Source organism: Coturnix japonica, chromosome 22, assembly GCF_054131305.1.
Source record: "Coturnix japonica strain WE chromosome 22, WE-NBRP24, whole genome shotgun sequence".
Classification (NCBI taxonomy): Eukaryota; Metazoa; Chordata; class Aves; order Galliformes; family Phasianidae; genus Coturnix; species Coturnix japonica.
Genome location: NC_140684.1, coordinates 5,704,715 through 5,725,476, shown reverse-complemented (window position 1 = coordinate 5,725,476; position 20,762 = coordinate 5,704,715). Strand labels below are relative to the sequence as shown.

At 53.7% G+C, this 20,762-nt stretch overlaps 2 protein-coding genes across 6 annotated transcripts; one reads left to right on the top strand and one right to left on the bottom strand.

Annotated features, from left to right (window-relative positions):
- The first annotated feature begins 9 nt into the window (after positions 1 to 9).
- On the top strand, positions 10 to 3,774 carry CRYBA1 (crystallin beta A1). 2 transcript variants are annotated; one of them, XM_015880572.3, is made up of 7 exons: positions 10 to 45; positions 473 to 537; positions 968 to 1,084; positions 1,332 to 1,450; positions 2,606 to 2,747; positions 3,163 to 3,305; positions 3,429 to 3,774. In XM_015880572.3, exons 1-7 carry the CDS (start codon positions 15 to 17, stop codon positions 3,574 to 3,576), a joined length of 765 nt encoding a protein of 254 aa, XP_015736058.1. In that variant the 5' UTR covers positions 10 to 14; the 3' UTR covers positions 3,577 to 3,774. The 2 variants fall into 2 exon arrangements, with proteins under 2 accessions (XP_015736058.1, XP_015736062.1); XM_015880576.3 differs by lacking the exon at positions 968 to 1,084.
- Positions 3,775 to 10,575: 6,801 nt separating this feature from the next.
- NUFIP2 (nuclear FMR1 interacting protein 2) lies at positions 10,576 to 20,178 on the bottom strand. 4 transcript variants are annotated; one of them, XM_015880568.3, is made up of 5 exons: positions 19,890 to 20,178; positions 16,579 to 18,309; positions 12,164 to 12,196; positions 11,773 to 11,827; positions 11,124 to 11,434 (listed from the first exon to the last, which is right to left on the bottom strand). In XM_015880568.3, the coding sequence occupies exons 1-4, from the start codon at positions 20,071 to 20,073 to the stop codon at positions 11,775 to 11,777; spliced, it is 2,001 nt and encodes a 666-aa protein (XP_015736054.2). In that variant the 5' UTR covers positions 20,074 to 20,178; the 3' UTR covers positions 11,124 to 11,434; positions 11,773 to 11,774. The 4 variants fall into 4 exon arrangements, with proteins under 4 accessions (XP_015736053.2, XP_015736054.2, XP_015736056.2 ...); XM_015880571.3 differs by having other exon boundaries at positions 11,298 to 11,434; positions 16,747 to 18,309; XM_015880567.3 differs by having other exon boundaries at positions 10,576 to 11,827.
- Between the last annotated feature and the right edge of the window lie 584 nt (positions 20,179 to 20,762).

The following is a 20,762-nucleotide window of genomic DNA, read 5'->3' as shown; positions in this document are numbered from 1 at the left end:
TAGGCAGACATGACATGGGCGAAGCAGCTGTACCGCCTGAGCTAGGTGAGTCCTGGGGTTGGCCTGCCCCATCCCAGCCCCGCTCGCCCCGTTGCTGCCTGGCGCAGCCCTTCCTCTGCCCAGTGGCAGGAGAGGTGCCCAGAGGGTGACATGGCCCCATTGGCACAGTGGGTGGAGGGCAGCCCCATAGCTAGGGGTAGGTCCACACCCTACTGGCATAGCACCCTACTGGCACCCCAGGCTGTGAGTTCCTGCCATCCCGACACTCCTGAGGAAGGAGTGCTCAAGGGAGGAACAAGAAAGGCAGGGATAGGAGTGGGGGTCTCACGGACCCCCCAAAGCACAAGACAGGCTGCAGGAGGAGGGAGCCCACTGCTGTGCCCCTCAGGCTGTTCTGCAGCTGACGAGGGTCTCGCTGGGAGCAATCAACGGGGTGTTCTGCAGCACCAATTGGTTTTCCTTCCTTCTCCAGACACCTTTCCAGCAGCAAAGATGGCTCAGACAAACCCTCTGCCTGTCCCCATGGGCCCATGGAAGGTATGTCCTCGTATGCCCTGCATCTCAGGTGGGAGGTGGGGAACAGGACAAAGCCAATGCTCCCTGGCAGTCCTTTTTGCTGTGCCCGGACCTGGCCATGCCCTGCCTTCACCAGAGGTGCCGTACAAGGCAGCCATCCCCAAAAGCCATGTACTCTCATTACCACCTCCTAAGAGTGAAGGCAGAGCGGGCACGGGCCAGCAGGCACAAGAGCTACGAAGGTGGTGGTGGTGGGTATGGAGAGCAGCTTTGAGGGTGCCAGGGCTGATGACAGCTCTGGTGACGTGGCCAGTTCACGTTGGGAACCAAGAAGGAGAGGAAAATCGCACATAAGTGGGCAAAACCCTGCTGAAATGTGGAAAGGATGGCGTCAAACGCAGCCCCTGGGAGTCCCCCCTCGCCCTTTTCCCCTTAATCCTCTTTGCCCTAGAACGTTCGGAGCAGAGGCCGGGAGAACCGCCAGCCACAGCCCTGCCACCTGCCCGTCCCAGAAGGGCTCCACTCCTCTCTCCGGACGGTGCTGCTGCCCCAGGAACTGACCTTAGGGGTGAGCAGGAGCAGAGCGGGGCTGGCGTGCGGCTCCCCAACAGCAGGCAGGGAACGCGGGGCCAGCGGTGCAGGGATGCACGAGGTGCAGGGGCTACAAACCAGCCCAGGGATGTGCCCAGCACATCCCAGACTGGTGCCTGTTACTCCTCCCTGGATGGAGCACAACCCCATCTCAAAGAGGTGCTGATCTCCCCTGGGATCACTGCCACGCTGCTCCCAACTGGGCAGTTCCTTTTCTGTTCCAGATCACCGTGTACGACCAAGAAAACTTCCAGGGCAAGAGGATGGAGTTCACCTCCGCCTGTCCAAACATCATGGAGTGTGGGTTTGACAACATCCGCTCCCTAAAGGTGGAATGTGGCGCGTGAGTACCCGGTTCTGGTGGTATAAATGCTTTCCCCAGTGTGGGGCTTGTGGGGTGAAGGGTCCCCAAGTGTAAACAGGGCCAGGCAGGTTCGCTCTGCTGAGCTGGAGCCAGCACTGTAACCGGGGGAAGCCAGGCATGGGAATCCCACCCTGCTGGGGTAGAGCAGCCAGCTCTGGGCACAGCAGCAATACCTTTGGCACCATCCAAACCTGCGGTCTGGCAGCAGCCAGGTTTGCAGCTGTCTTGTGCCCGGTATGAATGCTGCCCAGGAACACGGTGAGGATCAGTGCTTAGAGAGATCTTGGCTGGTGAGCTCAGCCTGCTCCGCATTCATCCATGTAACCCTATGAAGCACTGCTTCAGAGCCCCATTTCTTGCCCCAGGGCCCTGCTACTTGCTCTTCTGGCACTATGTGGCTCCCCCAGGCCACACCAGAGTCCGCCTGCAGCCCGTGCTGAGCTGCCCCAGTCACTGTTAGGGTGCGGAGCAGAGCCAGGCTTCTCCCTGCATGCAGGAATGCTCCTTGTACAAGGCAAGACAGCTCCCGAGCTGCTCCGAGCTGCCGTGTGTAAGGAGCAGTCCTGGTGGCAAACATCCCGCTGGGGCTGGGGAAGCAGACAAGATAGATTTGTGCTGCTATATTTAGGATTTGTAATGCTAATGGGATTACTGCAGCGTGTGTGCTCACGCAGTAATCAGCTCACTGCTCCAGTTGATGCGTTCCCAGTCAGGTTGCTCACCTTGCTGACTGGGAGGCTGATTGCAGGGATGGGACTAGGGCTGAACTTTGGTCTTCAAAGGAGGCAAGAAAGTCCTCAAACCCCCCAGCATCTCACACATCCCGTGAACAAATGGGATGTACAGTGGTGTGCCATCCTCCTCCTGGCTCCTATCCCGGCCTCTGCCTGCCTGTTAGCTCAGCTGTAGCTGTCCCATCTCCAGTCCCTGTACTGCCAGGATGAGCATCCTTCAGGTGGCAGCTACAGTGACACCCTTTCTGGGGGCTCTGTCTGTGCCCTACACTGCTTTCCTTTCCTCCACGGCACCTGGGCTGGTGGGCAGATATCAGACCCCAGTCCTCCTCCTTGTACCTCCATCTGCGCCCCCCCCCCCAGGAAGCCCCGGCAGCCCTTGCTCTGTTTTGTTTTGCAGCTGGGTTGGTTATGAGCACACCGGCTTCTGTGGGCAGCAGTTCATCCTGGAGAGGGGCGAGTACCCGCGCTGGGACGCCTGGAGCGGCAGCAATGCCTACCACATCGAGCGCCTCATGTCCTTCCGCCCCGTCTGCTCTGCTGTGAGTGCCCATGGGCAGCCCGGCTTCTGGCTTGGGTGGGTTGCAGGGCAGGAATTGCTCCAGGCAGGGCAGGAGCTGCTCCAAGGTTTTAACCCAGCACAGAGCCAGGCACTGGCAGGGAGCAGCTCTTGGCTAGGGGCAGCATGGCGCTGCATTGCAGCTCCTGATCCCTCAATTTTCCAAGCCCAGGCAGCACCCACAAGGACAAGGGAGTGCAGTTAGGAAGGGCCAACCTGCCAAGCCAGGGGCTGAGCATGTGGTGGAGTCTTCAGGGCAGGCCCAGCACTCCCTGTACTCAGCAGAATTGGCCACAGCAGCCCCAGGAGTCCCCCAAACCAGGCTGTAGGGAGGGGAACCTTCCCCCAGCCATTCAGCCCCACTCACCTGCCCTTCTCATGCTGCTCTTCTGGCCCAGAATCACAAGGAATCCAAGATCACTGTCTATGAGAAAGACAACTTCATCGGCCGCCAGTGGGAGATCAGCGACGACTACCCCTCGCTGCAGGCCATGGGCTGGGCCAACAACGAAGTGGGCTCCATGAAGATCCCCTGCGGCGCGTAAGTGATGGGCACAGGGCCTGGGCTGAGCAGTGGGGACAAGCCAAGGCCGTCAGCACGCAGCCCCGTGCCTCGTTCCTATCTCATTCCCTTATGGCTGCCTGACAACTCCATTTCTTGCAGCTGGGTTTGCTACCAGTATCCTGGGTACCGTGGCTACCAGTACGTCCTGGAGGCCGACCACCACGGGGGAGACTACAAGCACTGGAGAGAGTGGGGCTCGCACGCCCAGACCTCCCAGATCCAGTCTATCAGGCGCATCCAGCAGTAGCTGCCCGGTGCCTGGCCCCACTTCTGAGCACATCTTTGCAAGGTTTCTAAAGCTCACTGGCTCCCTTTTGGTGCTAATAATCCCCTCCTGAAATAACAACCCCTTCTTGTACTGCAACTGCTTGATGGAACAACACTTCCAAACGGTACCAGCTGCCACAACTGCCAATAAATAAATAAATGTGACTGAAAGATAAAACGGCCTGACGGGTGTTTGCTGTTGCGCATTGAGGTCACACATCCCCATCCCGCTCCATGCCCCACACTCAGCCCCCCCGGCCATGGGCACTGCGTGCTCCTTGTGCCCCAGGCCAGGGGATGCTCCCTCAGAATGCAAAAAGAGACACACCAACACCCATAATCTTTACATTTTTTATTCAACGATTTACATCACTTATTGTCCATCTTAACGTATTCCATCTACACAATTTTGTTTGTTGTGGTTTTGTTTTTGTTTTTGTTTTTTCCTGATAAAATAATAAAATCTGGATAAATTTTGAAGACCTGTTGGTGCGGAATAAACAAAATTCAGGTAAGTTTTCTTGTTTTTTTTTTTAATTTTTTTTTTTTTTTTACCTTTTAACTATTTTTTAAAACATTTAGTGTGAAGTATGACATCATTGGTAAAGATACATCATGCCATTACAGCTCATGGACATTCCCTCTCCTTACAGTCCGTGACGCCGCCCGCCCCAGGCGCAGCACAGCAGGTCTCACGCTCACTCCTACTGCTGCCTTCTGACCATTGGGGAAATGCTCCTGTCTCAGCAGTGCGTGAACCCATTCAAACAGACCGGGAAGGGGAGAAGAAAACAAAACTGACCTTGACTGTTTCAACATGGACAACAAAGAGGGGCTGCCCCCTCTCCGTGGGTCAGAGGTAACTCAGCTCCTACTGAGCAGGTAGAGCACAACCCCTTGTGGTTCTAACATGGGGAACTGAAGGATGAGAGCTATGGGCTGGGCAGATGGGGCCAAGCCAGGCCCTGCTCCGTCCCACAGCTCTCTACACTGCTGCTAACACTGAAGTATTTGGGGAGGGGGAGAGAGGAGCATCTGTCCCCCCAGTAAACAAGTTGAGGACCTTTGGAAGCGTGCAAGCTGCCAAAGGTGTGTAAGTACACGTGTGATGGTAGACAGGTAGAAAAGCAGCCCTGTTCGGTATGAAAAAAAGCCATAAAGTTAGTACAGGTTTCTGCCATGGGGAAGGGAACGTAAGGAGAAAGGTACTGGGGTCCTCCACCCAGCTCCAGCCTTCCCCACGAGGGGATCAGCAACACACCTGCAGAGCTGGCACCTGCAGCCCAACACACATCACTCACGAGAACAAAACCAAGAGCAGCTCCTACCCCACTGCTGCACACACGCACCCCTCACCACGGGCACAACACCCCACATGGGCGCCGTGGCACAGGGCTGCCATGTGCCAGCAGCCCACAGTGCTCCATGCCCTGCTCTGGCACAAAGGGCACAGCCACTGTGCACAGACATGGAGCCCAGCAAGCCAGCTCGCCCCTCTCCCTCCAATTACTAAAGTAGGCTCTTTAAAATAAAAAAATAATATATATATTTATACAGATATACAGAGAGAGAGAGAGAAAGCAAAGAGAGACAGGCTACCAAACTCAAGAAGCGCCAGTTTTCTGCTACGCTGTCAGCAAAGAGCTGTCACCTTGCATCATGCCCTCCGTGGTGGGAAGATAACGCAGGCAACGACAGCATGGGAATGCAAAGAGGGCAGATAAGTCACTTCTGGTAATGAGACACAAATTAAACTTTCAAAACATGTGCATAGCTTTATTCATCTGCTTCAAACGAACCTTTTTCACGGAGCTTCAGCGAAACCCGAGTGTGCAAAATGCATTTCTAAACAATAACGCAAGCAAGCTTTCACATTGACAGTGGCAGAAGCACAGAGAGACGGAGGGGGAGAGCGCATGGGAGGGTGAGGAGAGAGATGAAGGAACAGGAATTGCACAGCTTCACATCCCAAGTTGCTGACTGCACGCACCACGTCTCTGCTTGGGCAACGCACGGCGCATTGACTTTTCCTTTAAGAAAAAAAAGAAAACGGGCAAAAAAACCCACAGTAACATGAACCACAAAGTGGAAGGGAGTAAAGCCCCATGCCACCAGGATCCCAGAGGCCGCAGAGAACCCCGACCCCAAAGGAGGGCTGGTTTTGGACCTCCGCTCGTTTCTGTCTGCAGAACAGCAAAGCAGATCCTCTTCCTCCCACCCCGGATCCCCTCAGAAGCTGCACCAACAGGTCATGTTTGGGAGGACACGTCCCAGCTGTAGGACAGCCCTCTGCCCGCCGCGGCTGAGCACACACACAAGGCACGTTTGGGATATGCACACACCTGGGTGTGTAAGAGAGCAAACACTGGGCAAAAGATGGCGCTGACGAAGGGAAACTCCGGTATTTGTAATCCCAAAGCGTTATTCCTACGCTCCTTTGGACACTCCTGACTCTTCCCTTATGCCACGGTTCCCGTAAGGATCTCCATAGCATCGCCTCTCCCTGCCCAAAGTCCTGTGGAACCTCCTTGGGGCAGGAGGCCATGTGGGCTGAGCATCGCTGCTTCACTTCAGGTCAACTCCACATTGGGATAAAGCATTAAAAAGATATATATTTTTGCAAATGAGTGATTTCCTTCCAAAGATGTATTCAAATAGAGAAGGAAATGCTACAAGTGGCAATGAGACACGAACTCAGTGAGATTTCGGACCTTCTGAGTGCTCAGGCATCTTCCCCACATCACCACCAAGCAGGAAGGAGGAGTTGGGTTGGCGCGACCCTTCGGATAGCAGCTTGAGAAGAGGAAGGAGAGAGAAACGCACAGTGTTCTTCCAAGGTCAGAGTCCTCCTTTGCTTTGCGTTTGCATAGAAATCCCCGTGGGTCAGCACCAGGGTCGGGCCGTGGGGCTCAAGGGGGGGCTGCGTTATAGGAGGGCTCGGCTCTCCTCGGGGAACTCGGGGGACAAAAAGTGCATCACACATTCTCAGTTCTCGGGGTTACGTATAGCAGCAGCAGCATCAATCCGTGAGCGGTTGGAGACTCGCTCTCAAACGCAGCAACACTTAATGAAATGTCTTCGAGGGAGGAGGGAGGAGGGTCCTTCTCCAAAGGGTGAGGTGAAAATCAGACCGTTCAATACAGACAACGAGGAGATCAACCGAGAAACAAAGACGCTTCGTCTCATTGACATGGATAAAAACCCAACAACAGTCTTGTTAAAATACCTCAATGACACCTAAGCAACAAAAATACGTGTGTTAGGAATAAAGCCGGAACTCCTAAAGCAGTATCCATTTTTGGAACCCTTATTTAGCACCTGAGGAAAGACCGTCTGGAAAGCAGTTTCTTGTTGTTTCTCTTAAGAAAACAGTCATTTTACCCCTGCTCAGCGCTCACATGTTTGCAGAACACGAGTTTCACACCACAGAAAGAAATGAAATAATTGGGCTTTTTTTTTTTTTTTTCCTTTTTTTCTTTTTTTTTTTTTTTAAATTTTTGTTCTATTTTTTTTTTTTCTTTTTTAAAGATAACTCTACTCGTTACTAAGGCTGTAAGAAAAGGGATACCGCTATCTTACAAAATGGCTTTAGAGCTCTGGACGCGTGACACGAAACTTTGATTAACAGTCGAGATCGATACAGCTCGGCATCCCCTGGACAGAGTACGGGGGGTCCCGGGGCCTTACCCTGTGTGCGATTCGTATTGTGCAAATTCCTAAAGCTCTGGGATCTCTGGCTGGTGGAGCAGATTGGGCTCTTCCACTCCCTCCCCCTCGGTTCTCTGCACTGGGTTTTGTAGGTTGCAAAGGCAGAAACCTTGTTCTGGTGCTGGCCAAAGCCGCGGGGCTCCTTCCCCGGCCACCTCCCAGCCTCACAACCCTGTGTGAAGTTTTGTAGCAGCTTTATGTTGGGTTCAGCCTCGTTCTCTCCCCTCCTGACCTCAGTCACCTCCTTTGCAAACAGCCTCTGTACAGAAACAAATGGCTGTGGGCACACAGACCTCCAGGACAGTGCTCCGGCGGCTCCGCACTGAAAACACCAAATTGAGAACAACATCACACGCAGGAAAGCTCCTGGCTACGAGCATCAGTGCTCCAAGCAGCTCCATGTTGGGGGAAAGGATGCTACGTGCCGAAGTGATGCTCTCCTCAAGGTGAAAAGCACACGTTACAGACATAATTTTGAGGATAACTTATTTTCTTCCCAAGCAGGAAGCAATTCCTGCCTTGGCTGAGCCCCCGGTGCCGACCACTGACCATCACCGAGTGGCACGGCTGGGATCTAGCAGGATTCGGTTTCTGCTGCCTTTCAAAGCTCACAGTATCTGGGAAAAGCAAACAGCAGGGCTGACAGGACAGAAAAGGGGATGGCGATCAACAGAAACCACACAACGGAGCTGGCCACGCTATCACACACATCCCAGAAACTGAAGATTCAGGACTTCACAGATAACGGAGGGTTTAGAACAACCAACTCAACTGAACCACAACACCACAGCACTGCTGACCCAGCAAACAGGCGTAGAGAACAGAGCATGGAGAGGCTGCAGGTCCTTGTGCTGCTACTGGAGGAGCAGCTCTGAGCCCTCCCTGAGCCACCAGCACCACGTGTGGGGACCATTTAGTGGCACGCGACCAAGACTTTGTTCAACGGACACCTGCAGGACCTGCTGGAGACACAGGGAATCACTAGTGGGCACCAGAGATACCCACACACTTGTACAATCCTCAGCTGCTCACATCAATAACAAATCCTGCAAGGGAAGCAGGTGGGAAAGGGACTCGGGGCGCCCATCATGAGAACCGAGAAGTGAAAGCAGCCCTAACCTGAATTAGTATCCTCATCACTACAAAAAGGAGGTCACCACCTCACCCTTAGAGCTGCTTTCCAACACTACACGTACATAAAGGTTTTAAACTCACTCTGCTCAGTGTAACAAAAGCAATGGCACAAATAAACACACGCTCGCGTGACGCCGGCACCTGCAGCCCCAGCCCCACGCACGCTCGCCCCACTGGGCTGTATTTGGTTTATGCTACAGTACTAATAATCTGAATCCAACCAACCGACCAGGAGACTCATCAGTAACACTTTAGCACTACTTAAATGTGCTAAAATTAATCACAGCTCAATTTTTTTTTTTAAATGTTTACACAAAAATAATCGGAAAACAGGTTAAATCTTAAGATATTTTTAATAAGTGCTCAGCAAAGAATTGTGTGAGGACACAGGGAGGACTGCAGATGGACAGGGCGAGTTACACAAAGCACAGAGGAGAGCTCTCCCCTGTGGCCCTGCATGGCTCGGGGCAATGCCTGCCTGCCCCACAGCCCTTCATCAGCAAGCCAGAGCTCAAAGAGGAGCTCCTATCTGCCAAGTGCCCAGCAGGTGCTGGGAGGACAGATGGACAACCAGAGGGGTGGTAGGAGAGAGGACGGTCAGGGATACAGCAGGATAGGTGGTGGTTGTGCATTGGAACCACCATCAGCACGGGGCCAAGAGAGAGAATGTCAGAAGAGCCCAACCAACCCAACGCAACTCAACGTAACCCAACACAACTCAACTCAACCCAACCAGCCCAATGCTGGGCCCCACGTTTCTTTCTGAGCTTCCACCCAGAAGGCAGACAGGGCTGGGGTAAGGGGCCACACGCACAGATTTATTTCTAGGCTCGACACCCCAGGGAGCAAAACAGGTCTTGGTTTTGTGTTTTTTAATGGAACCCAGCCCTTAAGGCGACAAGTGACTACACAAGGCAAATAAATACACAGCAGAGCCTTAAAGCCAGTGAAACAAACTGGAAGCCTTGCAAACAGCCTTTGCAAACACTTTGCTTTTCATTTTGTAAATAATAATAATAATATTTAATAATAATAATAAAAAGATTTCTTCTACCTTACCCTTCCCAGCCCCATTATCCAGTTTGTTCAACGCTTTAAAGCTCAGGAATACCCCGGCCCTTTTGCAGCAGGGCCAGAGGCAATTCCCACTTTTGGCAAGCAGTTGGGAGACTCAACAGAATTCAGATAGGAACAGAGGAGGACTAGATGCAGGGCACATCTGTAAACATGTTGTACATCCGCAAGTCACACACACCCGCAAAGGTGATACAGGTTATAGGTGAAAACAGAACTATTTGCGACTGGCCAACCACAAATTTCAGACCTTGGACTGGTACAGAACGTTACCACTATGCAGCTCCATACCGAGGTACGGCGCTGTATAGTACTTTATACATAAACGGAGTAGGCAATCCGTAGTCAGACTCGTAAAACTAAGCGTTGCAGAAAGCTAGCGATCTTACAAAAGATACAGAATTCAGTTCCATCGCCCCACCGCGAACCTCAGCGCTTCACCCGGGAACAACCTCATCAAAAAGACAAAAACAACAGAAAAAAAACAACCAACCCCACACGCTAAAAACTTGTAGTTTGAAACAAAACAAAACAAAAGCGGATAAATTGAAGCACAACGGGGAGGCAAAAGCTTTGGGCTTTTCTGCTTCCTGTAATGCCCCCGGGGATCCAGACCGGTTGGAGAAGAGCCCACCAGTGCCCTCAGTTGGACCCAGGGCGCTTCTACCTTTCCACCTTCACCAACCAAGGACCACCAGCCCGGATGGCCGGGATGTGCTGCGATGGGACAGAGCGGGGTTACACGGCACCACTGCCTGAAAGCTCTCCTTCTGGTTGGATTTTTATTATTTTTTATTTGTTTTTCTTTTTCCTTTTTTTTTTTTTTTTAATTTTTATTTTTTTATATTTTTTTATTTTTAATTATTTTCATTCCTAAGTCTTTTTTATTTTTTTTCCTTTTTTTTTTTTTTTTTTTTTTTTTGGTAATAAAATATATTTTTATTAAGAGATCATTAGAAGCAGAGCCCGGAAATACACAGACTACATTAAAATATAAAAGACCGTTTCCAAGGGCAGGAGGCCCAGCCGTTGGTTTCTATGGACAAATCGAGGAGGATTCAAATTCCCATTTTTCCTTATTTTTTCTCCATTTTTCCATTATTTAACAGAACGGAACAAAACAAAACCAATTCCATAAGGGCAAGCATCGGCACAACTCCATTCCATTTCAGTTTTACCAATGAAAATGGGAAATAAAATCCAGCATCTTTAGTGTTAGTTGACAGACACAGCAAAGATGAAGCACCTACGGTTGAAAGCAAGAGATTTTTTTTTTTTCCTTTTTTTTCTTTTTTTCTTTTTTTTTTTTCCTTTTTTTTTTTGTTGTTGTTGCTCCCAGTTAGACAATGCCATTAAAACTGTGGGAACAGCAGCGTTTGTTGGCTTTGTTTTTTTTTTTCCTCTATTTTTTTTTTCTTTTCTTTAAACCATTTTCAATGCCTAAACCAACCACTCAGTTTTCCATGATGTCTTTGAAAACAGAACAACTCTTCAGTTGCAATAGTCCAACGCGTAACCGGAGCCAGGTCAACGGTGTGACTTCACCATGCATCCTAGAACTGCAGTATGACCGTTTCCCTCCCTCCCTCCCCCCCTAAAAAGAATGATGCTTTAAGATCATTTTGCCCCAAAACGGGGCTGGCTGCTTTACTCCTGGCAAAACATGCGCTTAGAATTCTCTGGAAAAGAAAAAACAACCAAAAGAACAACCAAAAAAAGGGGAAGGGGAGCTGAAGGATGGTGGATCATCCTGATTTCCCTGTGGTTAGTGTGTGTCATTACAGTCACAGACCAAGAGACAGAGACCTCGTCAGGTGGAAATGCCTCTCCAGTGGGTTGCTGTTGCCCGTGCAGACGACAGCGGGAACTTTAGAACCGGGCTTGCAAATTGAGTCTGTATTTGTTAATCACTTGCATTCACTCTTTAAACAAAAAACAAAAAAAAAAAAAGAAAAAAAAAAGAACAAAAATAATGGAAAAACAAACAAACAAACAAAAAAAGAATCTATTCAGTACCGGAGATTAAATAATCACGTGTGTAGTCTCGTTGAAATAAACTTTCCGATTCCTTAAGAAGTCTAATTACTTTCAGTCGCCATTTTTAAATAACTATATTATATATTTGTATATATTATCCTGTGATTCTAATTACGGTTCCTCTGCTGTACTGAAGATTTAGAAGGAGCATAAAAGCCTTTTGTCCCCCACGGACAGCACAAATGCTGCAGAAAGGTTATAACAGGCAGTCTTGTCTTGCTACCTTCATTGATCCGGGTGATCCATGGCTTCGTCGTAGGTGATTATCCTTTTGGGATCTGGAAGAAAAGCAAGAACCCTCAGTTTTTGACAAGCACCTTCCAGGACCTGAGGCACAGGGCCTCCTCCCTGCATCCTCCCCAAGAGGTGTTAACAGATGAACTAGGGGGGAGGAACAGAATCTAATGCTGATTCTTGAGCCCAAGAGCAGAAATACGGAATGATTACAGCACAGACATGCAGCAGACTCGTTTGATCTGCTTTCTTTAGGCTGCCTGCCCTGAGACCCAACATGGATAAACCCAAGGAGATGCAAGCAGCACCAAACGCCGCTGGACAGCGACACAACCAGCAGGTGAGGATGGGGCGGCCGTCATTCCCTCCCATTTGCTTACCTTGCTTCTGCAAATTCCAAACCGCTTCCATTTCTGCAGAGACAAAACAAGAAGGCTGTTATTGCACACATCCAGGCAGCAGCAGAGCCCACCCCAAGCACTCAGCCCAGCAGCACCTCCCCACAAAGTGGCTGGACTCAAAGAATCCAGCAGCAAAAGGCACGGCCGCAGCTGTAATGCAGTCTACAGCATCAGACGACCAAACTCAGCACAAACAATGCCACAAATTCCAACCCAACCCCAGGGCACGCAGTTTGGTGTGATGCTCTGGGATCTGTTGCTCTACGGTGCACAAACCCAAAGCGGCCCCACAAAGTCCTTGTAGAAGAAGCACGTGCCTTCGTTTACCTACAGAATAATGAGGAAGGGAAACGCTCCCCTCATTCACTTTAAGACACAACAGAAAGCTGTTCCGTTTAAATTAAGCCCCTACAAAATTGTCACAACGAGTCTTCAGAGACCTATTCAAAACAATGATAGTTAGCCGCTATCAGACTGCATTTATGAGCCGGAATATTTATGAAGGCACCAACTGCAGCCTGTGCTCAAGTCAAGGAGACGATGCTGCAGAAGAAGAGCATTTAGCAGGAGCAGGAGCTGCAGGAAGGATCCCCAACGCCTCCCCACCTCTGCCACACATTGATCAAATAATGCCACATTGTGCATTTACCCCCGGGCAGCACAAGGCAGCAGGTGAGCTGACAGCATGGGGAGGGAAAAGCCCAAGGCCTGGGGTGTGGGCTCCCCAGCTGTAAGACAAATCAGCTCTATGATCACCTCTAGCTGAACCCATTCACCATGAAGTCAGGTGCGTTGTGCCCCAATCACCACCAGTTCTGCAGCTCTCCCCAGAGGCAGAGATCACCCAAATTCTGGCTCACCAGCATCGCGACAGCGGGAAGCATAAAACTCAGAGCCCAATGCTGCATCTTAATGCCAGAGCTGCTCTCTTTTGCTCCATCAGCAACCACAAGAATGAACCGCTTATTTAATACACAGCGAGGTGCTACCAGACCCCAAACAACAGCCTCAATGCATCAGAATTCTGTAGTCTAGGTGTGAAGCAAACCCTTTTCAGGCTTCAGGCTTCCTTTGAAGGAGGTGGGAGCGTCATGCACATCCCAAGGACTGGATGGCAGCAGTTGGAGATGCTCAGCCTCATCCATTCCTAAACTACAGCATCTGGCTGGCAAAGTGGCACGCTCCCTTACTGGCAAGTTGCAGCCTGGAGGACACACTGGCCTCAACTCCTTGCCCAACTGGCAGCACAGTCAGCTCTACTGGGAGCCAGGGTGGAACGAGGTGACCTCCAACAGGGCAGGCAGCCCAGCAGCACCCACCTGCACCTGTAGGTACCGGAGCCACCTCTCTCTGGCACCATCCCTTGAACAAAGGGGCTGCAGAGGGCTTTGATGTCAGGAGCAGTGCAGCAAGATTCCTCTCAGGCCAATAAACTTTATAGCTGGATTAGTACATAACCTTGGAGGGGAAAGAAGCCTGTGCAATAACTTGCTCCGACAGGCACTTGGATATACATTTTCCTTGCTAGGGAGAATGCTGCCGCAAACAAAAGTCCCCACGCTGTGCTACGGTGGCAGCTCTTTGCTGTCACAAACCTAGCACACAGACTGACAACTTCACCCAAATTGAACAGCTTAAAAATAACCAAGAGGGCTCAACCTCGCCTGGATTCTCGCTATCTGCGAGGTGCAGCCGCTAACTTTGGGGATTCCCAGGAAACAAAGCAAAGATTCAACATTTGATGCCAAAGAGCCTCACGGTGACAGCGCCGGGCGGCAGTTCTGCCAAGTGGAAATAGCAGAGCCTCAAAGAATCACATCAGCTTCTGCCCCGCAGCACATCAGCAACCAACTGAGCCCTCACCCCTTCCCACTGAGGGAAGGCTCGTCCCCCCCTCCCCGATGCAGAGGATGGGAACTGCTGAATTCACTGCGCTGCTGCTGCTGCTTCTGACCCAGTTCCCCATTCCGCCGCACGTCACTCCGCGCTGCCCCACGCTCCTCGCTCTATTTTGCACGCCGCTCCCCTGCTTCTTCATGCGAGCAGGAACAAAGCAGGGCATGCAGAAACATGGGGCGAGGCTGGAGGAAAACAGCTGCAGTTTCCCTCTCTCCTCCGCTTACATTGGTTTTGCTGCTGTGCAGCTGGAGCAGAGCTTGCCTGTCCTCTGTGGGCAGCCTTCTCTGGCAGGAGAGGACCAAACCACCTGTTTGCATCAAGTTCAGCCCCAAAAGGAGGATCTGAGCAACGCCACACTGGGACAAAGCTTCAGTTCTATCCTGGGGGGAAACAGAGCTCATAAACGACAGCATCGCTCCCACTGGTCCTTGTGGGCTCCCACCAGAAGCTCCCAGCCCTGCCTCCAGGCAGACAGCAGCTCCAGCAGCACGGAACTAACTCACATCCACCTCGCTACGCTGGGCACGGCAGCAGCGAGCAGCACGTGCAGGCAGTGAGGGCAGTGCCCTGAAGGGTTGCGTGCTCCGGGTGGGCAGATCGGATGGCCGTGGGAAAAGGGAAACGCAGAGCAGGAGTGTAGAGGAAGCAGCACAAAAAGCATCCAAGAGCAGAACCAGTGTGCACCAGCAGCTGTGCCAGCGGGTCTGCAGTGCCCCTATGGGAGGCAGCCTCCCCATTGCTGATGTGCAAGCCAAGATGAGGATCCACACAAGCTGACCGCAGGTACCAGGCAGGCTGCACTGCTGCAGCAGCCCACACTACCATGGAGCTCAGGGCAGGTGCTCTCTTTGCTCACCCCGTCCCTGCCCCACACATCCATAACCCTGCAGGAAGGGCAGATCTGGAGATCAAACCACTGAGACTTTGCTCGAAACCAAACAGATCGATCTGGAGAGGGAGGAGTTCGCCCTTCTCTTGAAATCCAAAGCAAACAAAGTGAGGACAGATACCCACAGCCCAGAGCAGGGCTATGCAAGCAAGCACTGCAAGCACTGCAAGCACAGGCACTTCAGGGGACTCAGGAAAGCAGTCCCACATAAATGGGAAACAGTGTGAGAATGAAGTGCCTGCAAGCTCTGCACCCAGGGCTGTGGCCACAGAGACATCGTGAGGATCTCCCTTAAGCACAGGGCAGGGGAAGCTGCTGATCCTCCCAGAAATCAAACTCAGTCCTCAGCAAACACCAAAATGCAGGTCTACCATCATTGCAGGTGCACTCAAACCTTCATCGCTCCATGCTCTGTAAGCCAGCAGCTCCTGGGCACCAAGAAGGAGAAAGATGAGCACAGACTGCCCTGTGCTAATGACACAATGCTGCCAGGAACACCCAGAGCAGAGGAAAAGGAAAGAGCAGAGAGCAGTGTTTTAAGGGGTGATTTAGGTGTCCACTCCTGCCAGTGCATGTAATTAACCTCTGTGCTCAGAAGGAATAAGCAGAGCCAGGCTTTGAAGTTAACACCTCCTTAAGAGGACATGGGAAGGGAGTGTTCTTTATTTTCCTGTTGTGACTATTGTTTCACTGGGGTCTTTCATGCAGTGAGAGAGAAGGGGAGAAAGAGGGCTGCAGAGTAATGAGAGACAAACCAGAGCGTTGATACAGCAGCAAACTTCATAAGAGAACTGGAGCAGGGAACCTGGGCTCCCTAACACCAGCAGCTCTGAGACCCCCGGCCTATGGGACTGAGACCAGAGGGGAAGCAGAAAGGAAAACCAGCCTGCAGGTTTTGCTCTGCCCTGTTTGCTGTATCTATGCTGTACTTCAGACACCGCAGTCTGAAAGGACTACAAAAGGGCTCCATGAAAGCAATAACATCATCTGAAAGATGCGCCCTACAAAGAGAGGGAGGAAATCCAACCTGCAGAGCTGAGAGGTGGAGATTTGCCGCGCTGTTGCCACAATAATTGTAGAAGGATGGGGAAAAGGTGGGCTACAAAAAGTGAAGGAGTTAAAGCAAGAAATAAATCACACCATGAGAAGGGAGAGACACACAGGAGGAATTTTCCTCCCTTTAAAGCCACGATCTCAGGGTACCCTCCACCCCAAGGAGAAGCTGCAGCACTGGGGTGGCAGAGGTGTGAGCACACAGCACCCCTGCAGCCAGGGGAGCTGCAGCATTGCAGAGCCCACACACCCAGCTCCTCCTGCTGCTCAGGGAGACCTGGTTGGCCCATAGGGACTAAAAGAGCAGCCCAGCAGCTGACCACCAGCCCAACCGACTCTGCCCATCACAAGAGAAACGAGCAGCTCCCGGCAGAAACAAAACAGCTTTTCAAGTCACTTTCCCAAGCCATGGCTGCCATTCGGCACAGGCAACCAAAAGCTCCTTTCCAAAACAATCAGCTGCAAGAGAGACATCACGTTATTACACTGATAGAGGGGGAAAAGCACAAGGAGAGAACAGAGCATGCCCTTAGGTAGCGAGCGAAGCCATTACCTTTAGTGTGATATTTAACAGCAGCACTCAGGTCAAAAGAACCCCAGCTATCTTTCCTTTCTAGGCCTCTCTGGTACCCCTGTTCTTTGGCGGAGCTTAACAAATTGTTCGTGGGAGAGGCCAGAGGGTTCTCTACTTCATAGTCTTTTGAAAGAAACACTAAAGCACCTTGGCTGCCGGCCTCTGCCTTTTGCAGCTCGCCGGCGTGATGCGACTCCAGGGCTGCACCGCCGCCCTCCCCAGCAGTCCCAGGCTTTGGGGCAGCGCTGGGAGCTGGGGATGGGTTAGTCCGTTTGTCCAGCTCGTACGCCTTGGGGAACACGGGCTGCTCGGCTCCTGAGGGGACGATTTCAGCACACTGTGAAACCAACGCAGCGGGATATTCCCCCTGAAACGTCACTTCCATTGACTGGCTATCGGCAGATTTCCCCACCGCGGTGTCGGGGCCGGCGCTGGGCTCGTTGATGAAGGACAAACCCCATTGGTTCTGGAAGATATCTCCCAGGTTCTGCTGATTCGTCTGTGATGGGAAATCGACTTGAGCCGTACCCAGCAGCACGGTTTGCATATTGGAAGGGTAGATAAAAAGGTTGGATTTCTTCTGCTCCACAGCCGCCGGGGCTGCGCCGACGTCCGGGGGCACCGCATCAGTGGGGGTGGGAGGGACAGGAGCAGCAGCAGCAGCAGCAGCGGAGGCGAGCAGGGGCTGAGCGCCCGCAGGGTACACAGTGCCATCCGTCCCGGCCAGGATGGGCCCGTTGGAGAAGCTGGCAGAAGTGACGGACTTCATAGCAGACATGGGGACCTGGGACAGCCGGCTGGACGGGGCGGGCTGAGCTTCCCCGGCAGATGATGAAGACGACGACGACGAAGACGCAGATGGGGGCTGAGCTGCTTTGTTGAGGTTCTCCTTAACTTTGCTTGCATAACTTATTTTGGGAACGATTTTAGCACTGCTATTGTCCACTGGAAAAACCGGGGGCGGTTTAAATAAGGTCCACGAGTCCTCCTTAGACGCGGCCGACGAAGCGTGCTTCCCTTTGGGCCGCTCATCAAACTTCTTGCCGCTAATCCCAGGTTTGGCATCCGAGTTTTTCCTCTGCACGTCTCCAATTCCTGGTTTCCCCCTGCCCGCCCCGCCGCCCCCCGCCTCATATTTCCAAACAGGCTTCGTATTCTCAACTCGGTTCCCCTTTTGCTCGCTATAATCGGGCTTGAAACTCTCCAGTTCCTGTTTGAGGGCCGGCGTGCCGACCTCCTGTTGCATTACTTTGTCCTGCGTGAGGTTCAAGCTCTCGCAGCCCTTGGCGCTGTTGCGCCGGCCTTTCCTTTTCTTTGGGGTGGTGTAGCCACTCTCGGAGCCGCTCCCGTCGTTGTCGGCCCCCCCTTTGCCCACGTAGCCATTGGTGATGTAGGTGGCACCGCCGCTCACCACGCCGTTGGGGACGGACACCCCGTCCTGCTTGTCGGCAGGCTGAGCCTCCCTCACTTTGCTGTCGTAGGGCTTCTCATTCTTTTTGTCCATGCTATTTTTCTGAACAAAGTTCTTGGGTTTGATGGCGGCTTTCCCCAGAGAGCTGCCCTTCACAGACGGCTTCGGGGTCACGTTGGGGTCTGCGGGCTGCTGGCTGCCATTGGGCACCCTGGACGTGGGGCTGGTGGTCTCCTCCGAGCACAGAGACTTCAGCGACACCTCTCTGTCCCCTGCGTTACCGTTCAGCTCTCCATAGCCTGGAAGAAACCAAGAAGAGACAAAAGAGCAAAGATGAGAATGTGCAGCATTAAAGTTCTGACTGCAACAAGCTGCAGCCCATTTCCTCAAGGTGTTCTGAAATAGGGAAACATCAGCTCCCCCATAAAACCACCGCAGGAGCACAGCATGGCCTGGGTTGCAAAGGAACGCAAGGATCATCTGGTTCCAACCCCCTGCTGTGTGCAGGGTCACCAACCAGCAGCCCAGGCTGCCCAGAGCCACATCCAGCCTGGCCTTGAATGCCTGCAGGGATGGGGCACCCACAGCCTCCTTGGGCAACATGGGACACACTACAGTGTGTCACCACCCTCTGGGTGGAAAACCTCCTCCTCAGATCCAACCCAAACCTCCCCTGTCTCAGTTTCAACCCCCTTGTCCTATTGCTGCCCAATCCACACCATCTCCATCCACACACAGAGCAGGGCTGAGCACCACCCATGGATTCACACACAGCACAGGGACAGCAGCGCGTTGTTGGACACATGGAGCAAAACAAAGCAGGAGGGACACAGGGATGCGAGGAGAGGAAAGCAGGCAGCCCTGCAAAGCCCATCGCAATCCAGAGAGCGATTTCATCAGCACCATTTCCAGGTCACGCAGAGGAAATTCCCAGGATGCTTTAACAGGGGCTGCTCCTCTCAGCCCGGAGCTGGTGGCATCGTGTCCCTGCAGCACTGGGCCGGGCCCACGGCACCTCCAGCACCGCGAAAAGCAGCGCTCAAAGGGGACACGTGCCGGCCCAGCAGCAGATTGGGCTGAGCTGCGGTTTGGGGATGGATGCTCTGGTCATCAGCAATGCTGCTGGATGGAGCAGCCCTTATCTGTGCATCCTGGAGCCTCAGATGTGCGGCAGATGTCAGAGCTCCAGGTCTAAGGGATACGGGAATCCTTATGGAAGGGGATCCTTATGGAAGGGGATCCTTATGGAAGGGGATCCTTATGGAAGGGAACCCTTATGGAAGGGGATCCTTATGGGCCCGCACACACGTGGTTCCCTCTGACCGCACGTCTGGCCCGGTTCGGTTCGGCGTGTCAGCACTTCCAGGCTCCAATTCCCGAGGCCGCTCCGTTCTCTCCCCAAATCAACAACTGGGCCGGGGGGGCGGGGGGGGCAGCGAGGAAGGGGCGTGCAAAGGGACGGGGTGCGGGGTAAAGGGGTGCGGGGTAAAAGGGGCTGGTCCCGTCCATGCCCCGCGCAGCGCAGGCCCGGCCCGGCCTTCCCCCCCCCCCTTATCGCTCTCGCCGCCCCACGCGGTCCCGCCGCCCCGCACACCGTGTGTGTCCCGCCCGCTCCCCCCGCACATTCCTCCTGTCCCCGCTCCCCGTCCCGCTCCCCCCGCTCCCACCCCGTCCCGCATCATCCCGCACCGCTCCGCAGCCCCACGTGCCCCGCGCCGCCCGCAGCCGCGCCGGCTCCAACATGGCGGACAGGAAGCGGCCCCAGCGCGGCGGAGAAGCTTCCAGCCGGGCCGGGGGAGGAGGAGGATGATGAAGGATGGAGGATGGATGAAGGATGAAGCCCCCCCCCAGGAGCCGCCCGCCGCCCCCCGCCCCGCACCTGTTCTCCGCTTGGGCCCCTCCGGGTGTCGGAGCGTCGCTTTGGGCTGGGCCCGGCCGTCGGGCGGCGGCAGGAAGGAGCTCTGCGGGTAATAGCAGAAGTGCCGGTGGTGCGGGTGGTGGTGGTGGTGGTGGTGGTGCCCGTGGTGGTGGTGGTGCGGGTGGTGCGGGGGCTGCTCCTCCATTGGGGGAGGGGAAGGGGGGGAAGAAGCTTTGCGGGGCCGGGCTGGGCGCTGTGTCGCTGCTGGGCCGAGCGGCGGAGCGGGGACGAGGCTCCGGGTGGCGCGGGGGAGGCGGGGGGGGGAGGGATGGGAGAAACGGAGCTGCAATCACAGAACGGCACCGCCCCCAGCACCGCCCCGCAGCGAGGAGAGCGGCGGAACGGGAAGAGGAGAGCGGGGAGGGGGCGGTGCTGGGGAGCGGGGGGGTATGGGGGGATATAGGGGGTATAGGGGGATATACGGGGTATGGGGGGATATAGGGGGTATGGGGGGATATAGGGGGTATAGGGGGATATACGGGGTATGGGGGGATATAGGGGGTATGGGGGGATATAGGGGGTATGGGGGGATATAGGGGGTGATGGGGGGAGCGGAGAGATACCGAGATTCCCGAATAAACGGGGCAGGTTTGGGAGCGCGGAAAGGCGCTGAGCGGGGCGGGGTGGGAAGGCGGCGTGGGGTGAGTCCGAGTGTTTTGCTTCCCCCGGCTTCAATCGCAGCATCACGGTGTGACCCGGCTCGGAACGGAGCCCCAGCAGCGTCCAGCTCAACGCCCGGCTCCGAGCGGCACCGACCCGCCGTCCTTGCCCCCCTCTGCAGCTCCGTGATGCCCGCGGCCAAATGAGCCCACGGGGGGACGGTCCCGGCTGGGT